This window comes from Natator depressus, chromosome 1, assembly GCF_965152275.1.
Source record: "Natator depressus isolate rNatDep1 chromosome 1, rNatDep2.hap1, whole genome shotgun sequence".
In the NCBI taxonomy this organism is placed as follows: domain Eukaryota; kingdom Metazoa; phylum Chordata; order Testudines; family Cheloniidae; genus Natator; species Natator depressus.
Genome location: NC_134234.1, coordinates 133,067,354 through 133,080,687, shown reverse-complemented (window position 1 = coordinate 133,080,687; position 13,334 = coordinate 133,067,354). Strand labels below are relative to the sequence as shown.

Genomic DNA, 13,334 nt, shown 5'->3' with positions numbered 1-13,334 from the left:
GGGGCAGCGGGAGGCTCAGAAAGAAAAAGTTGAGAACCCCTGTTCGAATAGATTGTTGCAATATTTAAGCACAACTAGATGAGTTAAGTAAATTCAGAATTGAGGCTATCTATACAAAATGACATTGTATTGATAACATTAGAAAATCCTTAATATATAAAAGATCTTCACATTTAAAAATCACATTTCAACTGAAATGCACAGTACCGTAGGTGGGTTTTTTAAATTAACAACCTTATAGGCACTTGTATATTGGAGTAAATGAGGAGGATCTGACTAATTTCATTCTCCATGTCTTTTTTCTGATGTTCAGCACTTGGTTAGTAATTCACAAGATTCATCTATACGCTACTTTTAATTACTAAAGATTTCATAAGATGCTAAGAGTGACCTCTTGTGGACATACTAATCTCTTCTAAAATATTAAATTCTAGCCACTGCATAACAAATTTTTGACAAGATTGATACCTTTTCATATTAAGATTGTAAAAAACTAAACTGTACTTTCCTTTAAAAGTTACACCAATATTCAATCTTAAATAAAATAAATAAAAAAAATCAGGTCTCATGTATTAATAAAGACAGCAAGCATATAGAGGGCAATCTCAATCTTTCTGAAATAGGGATTATTCTTAAATACCACTCAAAACCACAGCTGAACCAGTATTAGAATTTAGTTTCCAGAGGGGTGTCATCTTTTAAATAAATCTCAAAATGACCTCTTTTTGACTACAATGGGATAAGTCAAAGTATTTTCACATTTTCATACACTCGAGCACATATTTTCACAACAGGTCCTGACAATGCAGGAGCACAAATAATCAACAGTAGTTTTATGCTTAACTTCAATCTTTAATAGGCTGGCTAACAGGACAATTGATGGAGTTGTAAGAGGAAGTGACAGAATCCAGATATTCTAAACCTTGGCAATCATATACACGTAAGCAGTGCTGTAGAAGAGTTGGTCCTTCCCTGGATATGAGAGACACAAGCTGGGTGAGGTAATATCGGTTATTGGACCAACTTTTGTCGGTGAGGGACTCAAACTTCCAAGCTTACACAGAGCTCTTTTTCAGATCGCACCAAAAGTTGGTCCAATAACTGATATTACCTCACCCAGCTTGTATCTAATATCTACACAGCAAAACCCCATTTATCCAGACTAATTGGGACTGTGGCCAGCTTGGATAATCAGAATTGCGGATAAACCAGAGAATATGAAAAATGAGACACTGCAGCGTCATCTAGCAGCCACAGGAGAGATCACCTGAGTCTGGCCCTGGAGTCCTGGTTGTTCAGTAAACGTGAGGAGCCAGTTAAGGGAGGGTCTGATAAATGGGGTTCCACTGTATGCAAGTCCTTCTATCCCGTCAATATTTCCAGATCATTCATTTAAAAAAAACCCAACAACAAAAAACCCAACATGCTGCTCTTCCAATAAACTTGTGTTACTGCTAGTTATTTTTAGAAATCCACAGTTAACTGTGGAGCTTGTATAGGTAGTCCTCTCTCTCACACAGAATATAGTAATTAGCTGGGAAACACAAATGTCTGTCTTTCCATCTTAAAGAATAATTTCCCCCCACTTCAAGAGGCAGTGTCTGGTTACTTTACAACATGAAGATATGCTAAATACAAACAAATGTTTCTTGTAAAAAAGCAATTAATCTGATAAAATATATAAAGAAGTTTGCCAGACAGCTTCTCTCTGCCACTCCGTGAATTCTACCACAAGACTGAATTGTTTCAGGCGGTGGGGGGAGGAGGAGAAGAGAGAAGGAACAAATACATCATATTGGACTGAAAAAGGAAGTCTGCCTAATTTACTAGATTATCTCTGGAATGCTTCTTACAGTCTCCCTCCAAATCTATAACTTCATTCTTCAAAATAGATTATGTACATTAAGTAGCAAAGTGAGCCCCTTCCCTTCTCTTTTTTGGCTGTTAATCATCTAAAACTTGTGACAAACATGAGGCTTTGGTCAAATCCACTTTATGGCAGTCCTTCACTGGCAATGAGAGGGACTAGATGACCTAACTGTTCTCCCCCTCCCTGTCACAATCTCCAAGTTTCCAGCTGATGGGCAGGGATTTTTATCAGCAGGATGACCAACAATCTCTGCTTGAGAAGTGTCCCATCTATATGGAATACTTTGTCACTTCACAGATAGCATGATTCAGAATTCTGACATCAATTCATACTTGACCAGAACCAAACAAAAGATGATCTGCTGAATGAGTAATAATGGATGCCATGATTGACGTAATATTCCATTAATTAACACCTCCACATTTCCTCCCCGCCTCCAAGCTTGTTTAATATTTCCACCAGATTATTTTTTTGATTACACATTACTAAACTTGAGTCAATAGATTTTCAGCCAGGAATAAAACTCCCCCTTTTTTTTTTTTTTAAAAAGAAACATGACTCAAGTACGCTCTTACCTATACTCCAGCAGGTACAGTGAGAGTAGGCCACATGCTTGACTAGAGAAGGGAAATGTATGTAGCTCCAGAGAGAAGCGGGAAGAGGTGCAGTAACTGCTAAAAGGAGCATGCAGCAGGAAAAGCCTCTTTCCTCCTACACAGGGTCTCAGCTAATGAGGCCATATTCAGGGAGAGAGAAAATATTTCCTTTAGAGCACAGAAAATTCCTACATATAACTAAGCATGATCTACATTGGAAGGACTATTGTTTCATTACAATTGTTTCATTACAATGGAACTGGAACCATCAGCATTTACAGCCACTGCCTTATACGATTTTCAGCGATAAAACAAATAAATCAACCAAGAAGTATGAGCAAAGTATTCCTTTCTGTGAAACAGAAATAGTTGAACTCGATGGACAATTTGTAGTTTGCACACTACCTTTTTGCTCCACCTGCATCAGGTGAGACTATGATACAGTTTCTCCATTCCAAAATATTCTCTTTAATCCATTGCAACACTGCAGGTTCTGCATACAGATTGTCCACTGGAATATCAAAGAAACCCTGAGAACAAACAAACACAGTTCTTAACATATATTAGCTTTCTGCTATGCTTTGTTTAGAATAAAATTAGAAAACAAAAAACAACCACTTGGTCAACTTAAACATGTAGGGTAGGATTTTCAAAACTGTGTTCTACACTGGCCTAATTCTGCTCTCACTGAAGTCAATAGTAAAATTCTCACTTACTTCAATGTCAGTACAGTTAGGCCAACACAAGCACTTTGTAAAATCCCACTCATTAGCAATAAAGGGAGGGGAAAGCATCACTAATGACTTTACACTGTAAAGCCAGAAGGTAATTTTTTGTTGGGGGAAAGAAGCCTTAAGCACATGGCTGAGTAAATTTATTCTCATGAAAAATTTTATCTAAAAAGAAACATAAGTTAAAAGTAATGTCTATTATAAATTAATTTCTTATTATTTTAATATTAAATTACAATTAATAGTCTTAATATTAAAAGAATAAGTGCTAGAAATGAACACTGATATTTCAAGACTGAGAAGATACAAATATTTTTTTCCCCCCTATAATTCTTGTACAAGATTGCAATGCAATAGTCTCCCACTTCTGAGAAACAGGTTAAAGTAAAAAGGACTTTGGTCCACACTTTAACATCTACTGTGACTGGTAGTTCTGGTTAACTAGAACCTCAAGACTGGAAAAAGCAGGTGTTTGCTAGTAAGAAATAAGAAAGCTTGATAGTGCTGTGTACAGGGACACTGAACAGTGACTACCATGCATGTATGGTTCTACCTAAAGCTATAAACTCTTCACTTTCATTAACACATAATTGACAAAATAGAAGTGAAGAAAGAGTCATAGCTTACTGTTACATTCAATTAACACTCATCAATTAGTATGCAAGATTAGAAACCCCCATTATATTAGCAAAATACTTTAGTTGTACTAAATACTTACAAAATACAATAAATAGAAGCCTGCCTGTGCACGGTATGTGCTGGGGGTTCTAGTACACTTTGAAGTTTTACCCAATTCTATCAAACACTCAGATTAAAAATATGAATGAAGTTAATATTAGCAAGTCAGCTACTTAGGTCAGGCCTGGTCTCTATTCAGAAGCAAGGTTTGTTTCTCTTAAATTTTCCCTTAAAATTATGTATATTTAAATAATCTTTGGTACAGTTTCCCTTCTCCCTGGAGCATCAGAATAGCCTCTCTCTCACAGCTGTGAGAAAAGCAGAAAGGAATGTGGTCTGGTAACAAGTTTCCCTATTGAGTTAATGTGATAGGTTAACTCCTAGCTGCAGTCAACAAGAGCTTGTAATTACCTGTATCTGAGAAGCATGCAAATCCATGGTGATGATGTGGTCAGCCCCAGCAACAGATAGCATATTGGCAACAAGTTTTGCAGAGATTGGAGCACGACTCTGGAGGAACAAGCCATGTTTCACAAAATTGTAAAGAGATACAGTCAAATTAAATTTAAGAGACTTATATTAGTTACACATTTAGAGATTTCGCTTTACATCTTCTGTAATATCCCAACCTGATATTGTTTCTTAATCTCAGATAGAACAAAACAAAAATATCAACATAATGATGCTATGGAAAGTCAATAAAGTAGATAAATGGAATCAAGAAATGGGACAAATGACAAAATGGGTACAGAAGAAGAATTCCTCATGTCCAAGAAATGTATCCGAGTTAGACATTTAGTGGCATGTCTTGCTATTAATGCCATGAGACCCTGATAGACCATATTACTTCTGAATGTTGTTTAAATTAGTTTGCTCATTCCACTTATTTCCTGGGTAAATCAGGGAAAGGGAAGGGGATGGGGGAAAGAACTCTAAATTAGCAAGGTAAGGCAGAGAACACATTCATTATTTTAATCTGAAGAGAAATCTACTTCTTGCTCACTATTTCAAGTTTCAATGCATCTTAAGTCATTGCTGGCTTTCCTTCCAATATTACCACTAACAATGCTAATTTTATTTTAAGCAGCTGAATATTTAATACATTTGCCATTACCTAACTTCCCAATTTCCTCCTTACATAGTCAAAATATTTCAAATTTTAAAAGTTTACACATACATTACTATTGGCAAAATTTAGAAGCTATTTTTTTTTAAATGTTAAGCATGGCATTTAATAATTTCAGAAACATTGCACTAATATTAATAAGCACTCAAGATGGTACAGTCTTAAATCAAACCTAAATACACTCTTTAGTTACATGAACACAACACATACAATTATTTATTTTACATACCTATATAGAAGAATATCTACTTAGAGGTGATATTAGACAAGAAAAATTCACCCCCCCACCAAAAAAAATTTAGCCACAACTTCCCACCCTCAAAACTTTGTCTAGCTCTATAGCAAGTAGAGGAAAAGGAGACAAAACAGCAAGAATTCCCAACTGTTTTAATTACAAAGTTGGTTAAATTTTTTAAATTTTAATCAGCTCTGATTTTACTTGTATATACTAGTACCACTGTCATACAGGTGTGATTTTTTTAAGCGACATTGCACTAAATTCTGAGGATTGGTAAACACCTGCAACACCAATGATTTCATACCTTGTGGGATTTGATTCTTAGGGCATGGCTACACTTGCAGATGTAGAGCACTGAGTTAAGCCAACCCTCGGAGACGGCAGTTGGGAAAGTGCTGCAGTGTCTTCACACTGTCAGCAGCAAGCATGCTGGTGTGGCCACATTTGCAGCACTTGTAGTGGCATTGGGAGCAGTGCATTATGGGCAGCTATCCCACAGAGTACCTCTTCCCATTCTGGCGCTGTGCCTTGTGGGAGGGGGCAGGGGAGTGCAGGGCATTCTGGGTCCTGTCCCAATGCCAGTGATGCATTGGTTTGCATGCCAGCAATCCCTGTGCTTCCGTCCACATTGGGCGCCATCTTTCAATGGTTTTTGTACTGCGTACTCTGTCTTCCCTTTCGGTCTGCAGGAATGGAGCCCGAACTGTTGAAGAATATGCTGATGGGTCTTGCCAGCATGTCACGAATTGCAGTCGAGTTACTCCTTAAACTACAAACTGACAGTGAGGAGTCAATGATGTCGACTTGCATAACGCATACAACACAAGATTGCTTCTGGCATTCACAGACATGTTCACCACTGTGGAATGTGGCTTTTGGGCTTGGGAAACAAGCACTGAGGGGTGGGAATCACATCATGCAAGTCTGGGATGACGAGCAGTGGCTGCAGAACTTTTGGATGAGAAATGCCACTTTCATGGACTGTGTGCTGAGCTCACCCCCACCCTGTGGTGGAAGGACACAAGATTGAGAGCTGCCCTAATGGTGGAGAAGTGGGTGGCTATTGCAATCTGGAAGCTGGTAACTCCAGACAGCTACCGATTGGTCGCTCAGTTTGGAGTGGGAAAGTTGACCGTTGGAATCGTGTTGATGCAAGTTTGCAAGGCCATTAAATCAGATCCTGCTCAGAAGAACCAGGACTCTGGGTAACGTGCATGACATTGCGGATGGCTTTGCACAAATGGGTTTCCCTAACTGCAGAGGGGCGACAGATGGGATGCATATTCCAATTCTAGCACCAGCCCACCTAGCCTCCGAGTACATTAATAGGAAGGGGTATTTCTCTATGGTTCTCCAGGTGCTTGTGGATCACGGTGGGCTTTTCATTGACATTAATGTAGGCTGGTCCGGAAAGGTGCAGGACACACGCATCTTTCGGAACACTGGCCTGTTCAGGAAGCTGCAAGCCAGGACTTTCTTCCCAGACCAGAAGATCACCGTGGGGAAGTCAAAATGCCCATTGTGATCCTTGGAGACCCCGCTTACCCTTTAATGCCGTGGCTCATGAAACCCTACACAAGGAGCCTTGACAGCACCAAGGAGCAGTTCAAACAGGCTGAGTTGGTGCAGAATGACTGTGTAGTGTGTTTTTGGCCATTTAAAGGGCCGCTGGCGCTGTCTGTATGGGAAGCTGGACCTGACCGATGACAGCATCCCCGCGGTTATATCCGCATGCTGTACCCTCCATAACATTTGTGAAGCGAAGGGTGAAAGATTCACTCAGGCATGGACCTCGGAGGTTCAACACCTGGGAGGCTGAATTTGAACAGCCAGAGATTAGGACTATTAGAGAAGCCCAGCGCAGGGCTGCAAGGATTAGGGATGCCCTGAGGGAGCAATTTGAGGCTGAAAGCCACCACTAATGTTTGGTGCCCTGCATGGGAGTGAAGTGCAATGGTTCCAATGTTAGTAGGAATTGGTGTTTGCTACATATGATGCACTGAGTTGCAGTGCCTGTTGCTTTCCTGGGCTATGGTATCTTTTACTTAATGGTGGCTGGGTGGTGAAGCCACAGGTGTTGGAGGCACCTGGTGGTGATAACTACCCGTATGTTGGGGAAAGTGGGTTCAAGGTGACATGGGGTCACAAGGGAAAGAGTTTTGGACAAGGGCTGCGGGGGTGGGTAGGGGGAGCAGCACAGAAGTGCTCCGCCTGCATGGCTACGAGCTCCTGTATCGAGTCCACTTAGTGCTCCATGATGCTTAGCAGCCACTCCTTGCTTTGATGCCAGTGATCTGCATTCTGTTGGCGGACTCTCCTTTCGCTCTCCCACCACTCCTGCACTTTTGATTTTCATTAATGGACTGCTACATCACTTCATGCAGCATGTCCTCTTCACTTTTTTGAGTATGCTTCCCGATTCTTTGGAGTCTTTTGGTCTGATAAAAAGGACGGTTGGGATCTCGAGGTTGCACCTGTAAAGCCAAAGTGCAACACTTAACAGAGGCAGCATTGTTCACACCAGACAGAGCAATGATTTGACAAGCACAGTGTATACAATAGCAGAAATTGCCCATCCCGAAGGGATTGCACATAACCCACAGGAGCCCCAAAATGGTGAGTAAGCACAGGGGCAAGGGGGACTGATTGTTTCACAGCTGTACTGTCCTCTGGGGTTCTGTGCCTTGGGGAGAGCCAACAGCTGCAGGGGGCCCCTATACTGAACACTGTCCCCACATTTTCCACAGGAGTTCATCCTGGAAGATGTCGCTGCTGAGGGTGACTTGGGAAGCAAGGGAGAGTCTTCTTCTACAATGCGGCTTCCGCCCTGGCCCATATGCAGCTTGCCTGTGTACAGCAATGGTCCTCCCGCCTCTCACAGCACAGTGGTGCGGATATGTTAGCCTTACTGGGACAAGGAGCACAGTAGCTCTGCCAAGGAACCTGAGCAAGCAGATTGCCCAGCTTCTGCATGAGACCTTTGAAGAGATCACTGAGGCCAATTACCACGATGTGCGAGAGCACATCAATGCCCTACTCCGCATATAGGCATGCATGCAGCCCTAACCCTCCTTGCCCCAAGGGCCCGCACCGAACAACTTCCTTCCCAAAATAAAAGCTGCATACCAGGAACCTCCTCTGGTGTTTGCTGCAACTGGCTACCTTCCTCCTGGCTTGAAAACATCTCCTGGCTGCATGCATCTATGGATGCCGGGCTGTCTCCCTCCTCCACAGCACCCTTGCTCCCGCTTTACTCCTCCTGCCTTGTTGAACTGGGCTCTGAAGTGTCCATGGTGGTCTTTGGAGTGGAGGTGGGGTTGCCCCCAAGTATTGCGTCCAGCTCTATGTAGAAATGGCATGTTGTGGGGGCAGCACCAGAGTGGCTGTTTGCCTCGTGCGCTTTGCAGTACACATTCCTCAGCTCCTTCACTTTAACCCTGCACTGCAGGGCGTCCCAGTCTTGGCCTCTTTCCATCATGTTCCTGGATATCTGCCCGAAGGTATCGTAATTCCTACGGCTGGAGTGCAGCTGGGACTGGACAGCTTCCTTCCCCCAAACACTGATGAGGTCCAGCACCTCGCCATTGCTCCATACTGGGGATCGCCTGGCACGTGGAGGCATGGTCACCTGGCAAGATTTGCTGAGAGCACTCCATGCCTTGCTGAGCAAACAGGAAGGGGATTTTCAAAATTCCCAGAGAATTTAAAGGGCGAGTCTCACAGCTGGTCTCCTGAGGGCAGGGCAGTAGAGTTTGAAGTGATGACCCGAGTGGCTAGAACACTGTGGGACACTTCTGGAGGCTGATCAGAGCGCATTAATAGACCAGGGCGTCCACACTGGCACTCTGGTGCTCCAGCCGGGCCGCAGCAAGTATCGTGCTTCTCGTGGAGGTGGATTACCAGGAGCGCTCTAGTCGTGGAGTCTGGGCCCTCTACGTGCCTTGCCAGTGTGGACGCATTATGAGTTAGGATGCCCGGAGCTGCTTTAATGCGCTCTAACTCGCAAGTGTAGTCATGCCCTTAGAGGAGAGGGGGAGGAGAGAGGGAGAAGAGGTAGTTGCCAGAGAGGAGGTGGAGTGGAAGGGATATGATCCTTGAGCGGTTCCTTCAGGTTCTCAGCACTGGTAGCAAACCTACTTCCTGGTGGAAGATGTGCTGTATGTATGATCCAGGGCATAAAACTGTCCTTTTCTATTTGGCATTGGTGAGGTCTCAGCTGGAATACTGTGCACAGTTCTGGGTGCTAACTTCAGTAAAGATGTGGACGAACTGGAGAGAAAATCCACAGGAGAGCAAAACAGGTTTAGAAACCTTGACTGCTGAGGAAAAGTTAAAAACTGGGCATTTTTAGTCTTGAGAAAAGATGAATAAGGGAGGGACCTGATCAGTCTTCAAAAAAGTTAAGGGCTTTTATACAGAATTTGGTGATCAATTGTTCTCCATGCCCAGTGAAGGTAGGGCACTAGTAATGGGCTTAATTTGCAACAAGGAAGACTTAAGTTAGATATTAGGGAGCACAGATCCAGAACATCCAAGTAAGTGTTTAACTTGAAAGTATCAGTTTTCTATTAACAAATCATCTTACAGCATTAATACCACATCCTACTCAAAACAAACAACTAAATATCTAGCAGCATGACTGAAGAGTTTTCCAGGCAAACAGTTTCATTAGTACAATGACTGTTCCTTCCCCTTCAAGGGGATGTTAATGGAATGTTTTACTGTTAGATTACACAGAAAAAGGGATAGCTATCTATCCAAGGCTCCCATTCCCACCTTCACTAGCTACCTGAAGAATGGTTAGAGCACTTCAGTTTTCCCACTCTAGTGGTCGTTCTTCACTTCTACTAACTTCTTCTCTTTTCCTACATCTCTATGACCTCTATTATGTTTAATAAAATATATCATGCGTTTAAGTATTTATTTATTAAAATGTAACAACTGAATTAGTTTAGAAAGGGTATACTCTTCTCTTTTAATGTACAGAAGTGTTGAATTACAGACAGACTCTCCAAAACAATATAGCCCTCAAAACTGAAGTTAACTTGTTGTAGGAGTTTTCCAAACTAGAAGACTGAAAAAACACAATACCTGCACCTGTGAACAGAATGCTAGCTGAAATTGTCTATCAAAATATAAGAATAATGTAATGGCTTGTCTTACTCATTTTGGTTACCAACAGTCCTTTAAGGATTACATAATTTTTGAGAAAGGCAAATATTGGCAATGTAAAGAAGTCTGGTCAGTCTCCTAGAAGCATTTACAAAAGTATTCATAGAATATCAGAGTTGGAAGGGACCTCAGGAGATCATCTAGTCCAACCCCTGCACAATCCCCAATTTTTTTTTTTGCCCCAGATCCCTAAATGGCCCCCTCAAGGATTGAACTCACAACCCTGGGTTTAGCAGGCCAATGCTCAAACCACTGAGCTATCCCCTCCCTGATTAGCTTTAAAAATTTTGATTGGGACAAATGGGAAAGAAATTAGAGTGTAGTTTGATATTGGCTTTGTAATTTCACACCTCACCTACCTTGTCTTTCTTATCTTGCCTGGCATATGGAAAACATGGAATTACTGCAGTCACTCTGGACGATGATGCAATCTTGCAAGCATTGATCATTATGAGAAGTTCCATCAAGTTATCATTGATTTCTCCACAGCCACTCTGGATAATATACACATCTTCCCCTCTCACACTTTCACCAATCTCTACACTGAAAAAGAGTAAGGTTGGGCCAATGAATTATTTAAAGTACTTAAACAGAAGAAAGAATTCTAGGATCAAACAATTCTGAGTTCATGAAATGGATTTTTAAAAAGAAAACTACTAATAGCTCTCGGTAGTTCTAATAGTCCAATATGTATAGATTATATAATTGTTCATTTAGCACATACAGTACATTTTACTATGTCTACTGCAAAAACAAAATCTCAACTTTGCTATTTTACTCTAAATTCACCACCTAAAAGGTTTATACCAAGCTGCATAAAATAATTATTGTTGATAAAGAGCAGAAGTCACTCTCATTCAGTGAAACACTGAGGCTATCACTACAGTAGAAAGTTTACAGCAGCACCACTGTAAGCTCTTTAGTGTGGCCACTTTAAGACAACAGGATAGAGCTCCCCCGTTGACTTAATTAATCCAACTCCAATGAGTGGCAGTAGCTATATCAGTAGGAGAAGCTCTTCATCTGACATAGCACTGTTCACATTGGCACTTAGGGGTATGAATAAGCCACCCCCCTGAGCAACAGAAGTTACACCAACCTAAGTCACATAAATTATGCTGACATAAGTGGTAGTGTAGACAGTGAAAAGAAAATCTTAACCTGTTTTACATGGTCTCATTGCCGTCTCCAAAGGAAGTTTGGAGCACTAAAAGATCTTGTTAGATGTTTTAATCACTCCACTCCATTTGTTTCTTTAGCTAGAGAAAATATTTGCCTCTAGACAGCTTTATAAAAAACAAAAAATTTTTTCCTCCACACTAAAACACACCATTCAAATCAAGAAATGGATACTGTTCTCAAATGCAGGTAAAAGAAGCTTTTACTTCAGCTCATAATTGAAAATGCTTAAAAACAGCCTGCTTTTTCTTTTTTAAACTGGGTTTGCTTTCTTTGTTTCTCTACACTGGAACACAAGAGGTTCCCTTTATTTTACTCTCCCGTCTTCCACAGATTTACAACGTTCAGTTTTTACACAAAATTAATGCCTTATGCTTCCCAAGAAACTGCAGCATGCAATGTATGACATCCTCTACCACAGCTAAAGCTGATTTAAGAGGGGAAAGCAAATTTTTAAAAAATATGATAGGCTGAGCATGGAACAGTACAATACTTTTGCTCCCTACAAGCCTAAAGGGCAAGAAATCAAACTCTTGAACCAAACAGAGACCTTCTACATGGTACAGTACTAATCAGACATTAACTTAACACAGTGTTGGTGTAGTCATGTCAATCCCAGGATGTGAGAGAAAAGGTGGGTGAGGTAATATTTTTTTATTGGGTCAACTTCTGTTAGTGAGAGAAGCTGTAGAGCTTACACAGAGCTCTTCCTCAGTGTCACTCTGAATAAATTTCCTAGACCTAAAGAGCAGTTCTCTGTAAGATCGAAGGCTTGTCTCTCTCACTTACAGAAGTCAGTCCAATTGAAAAAAAAAGTTTATAGCTATATAGCCTCAACACCTTGTCTCTCTCTTCTTTAAGCATACACAACATAGTATTCTTGTCTTAGTATTACCATGCAGGAAGTACTTTTTCTATCAGCCCATTTAAATCCATGTCTATATTCGGGTTCATAACCCAATGAGCCAGTCATTTATAAAGCTTCAAATGTCCTAGCCACACTGCCACAAATGCAATCACAAGGAGCTGAAGCCCTGCTCATAAAAGACTAGAGGGAGAAGTCAGTTTCATGAGGCCGTATAGCCTGGGAACTCACCCTAGTCCTAGTTCACCACCCTTCAGACTGACCCATTTGTTTTCTGTAACTGCAAGAAAGAAGGATGACTCTGGTGGGAGACCATAAAATCATAACTATATTTTCAGATGCTTTATTATAATTATGAGGACTGTAGAAGTATAGACCCTCACTATATCATAATTGATAATTACAAATCTTAGTCTAACAAACCTGTACCTAGATCCCATCTACAGTACAGTACTGGATGTTGAACATGCATGCACAACTGGAAAACAACAACGACTAGCTTCTGCTGGATATCCGGATACTTTCATTTGCTGGATGGAGTAGAGCAGTGGCTCTCAACCTTTCCAGACTTTCTGGATTGATTTGTCTTGCATACCCAAAGTTTCCACCTCACTTAAAAACTTCTTGCTTACAAAATCAGACATAAAAGTACAAAATTGTCACCGCTAACTATAACTGAAAAATTGCTTACTTTATTGTAAGAAATCAGTATAAATATTGCACTTACATTTCAGTGTATAGAGCACTATAAACAAGTCACTGTATGAAATTTTAGTTTGTACTGACTTCACTAGTGCTTTTTAGGTAGCCTGTTGTAAAACTAGGCAAATATAGAGTTGTCCCTCTGAAAGACCTCTGTGTACCCCCAGGGGTACGCAT

The 13,334-nt window shown here is 41.1% G+C and overlaps 1 protein-coding gene across 3 annotated transcripts in view; it reads right to left on the bottom strand.

Annotated features, from left to right (window-relative positions):
* Positions 1-13,334, bottom strand: part of PRPS2 (phosphoribosyl pyrophosphate synthetase 2) — a 40,874-nt gene that overhangs the window by 12,022 nt on the left and 15,518 nt on the right. Inside the window, exons 2-4 of one of the 3 annotated variants that reach the window (XM_074966744.1) lie at positions 10,771-10,954; positions 4,287-4,385; positions 2,872-2,996 (exon numbers count right to left, since the gene is read on the bottom strand). In XM_074966744.1, coding sequence (XP_074822845.1) covers positions 2,872-2,996; positions 4,287-4,385; positions 10,771-10,954 — 408 coding nt within the window. Of the gene's footprint in view, positions 1-2,445; positions 2,598-2,871; positions 2,997-4,286; positions 4,386-10,770; positions 10,955-13,334 lie in introns of those variants that run through there. The other 2 variants (XM_074966748.1, XM_074966755.1) reach the window with 2 other exon arrangements.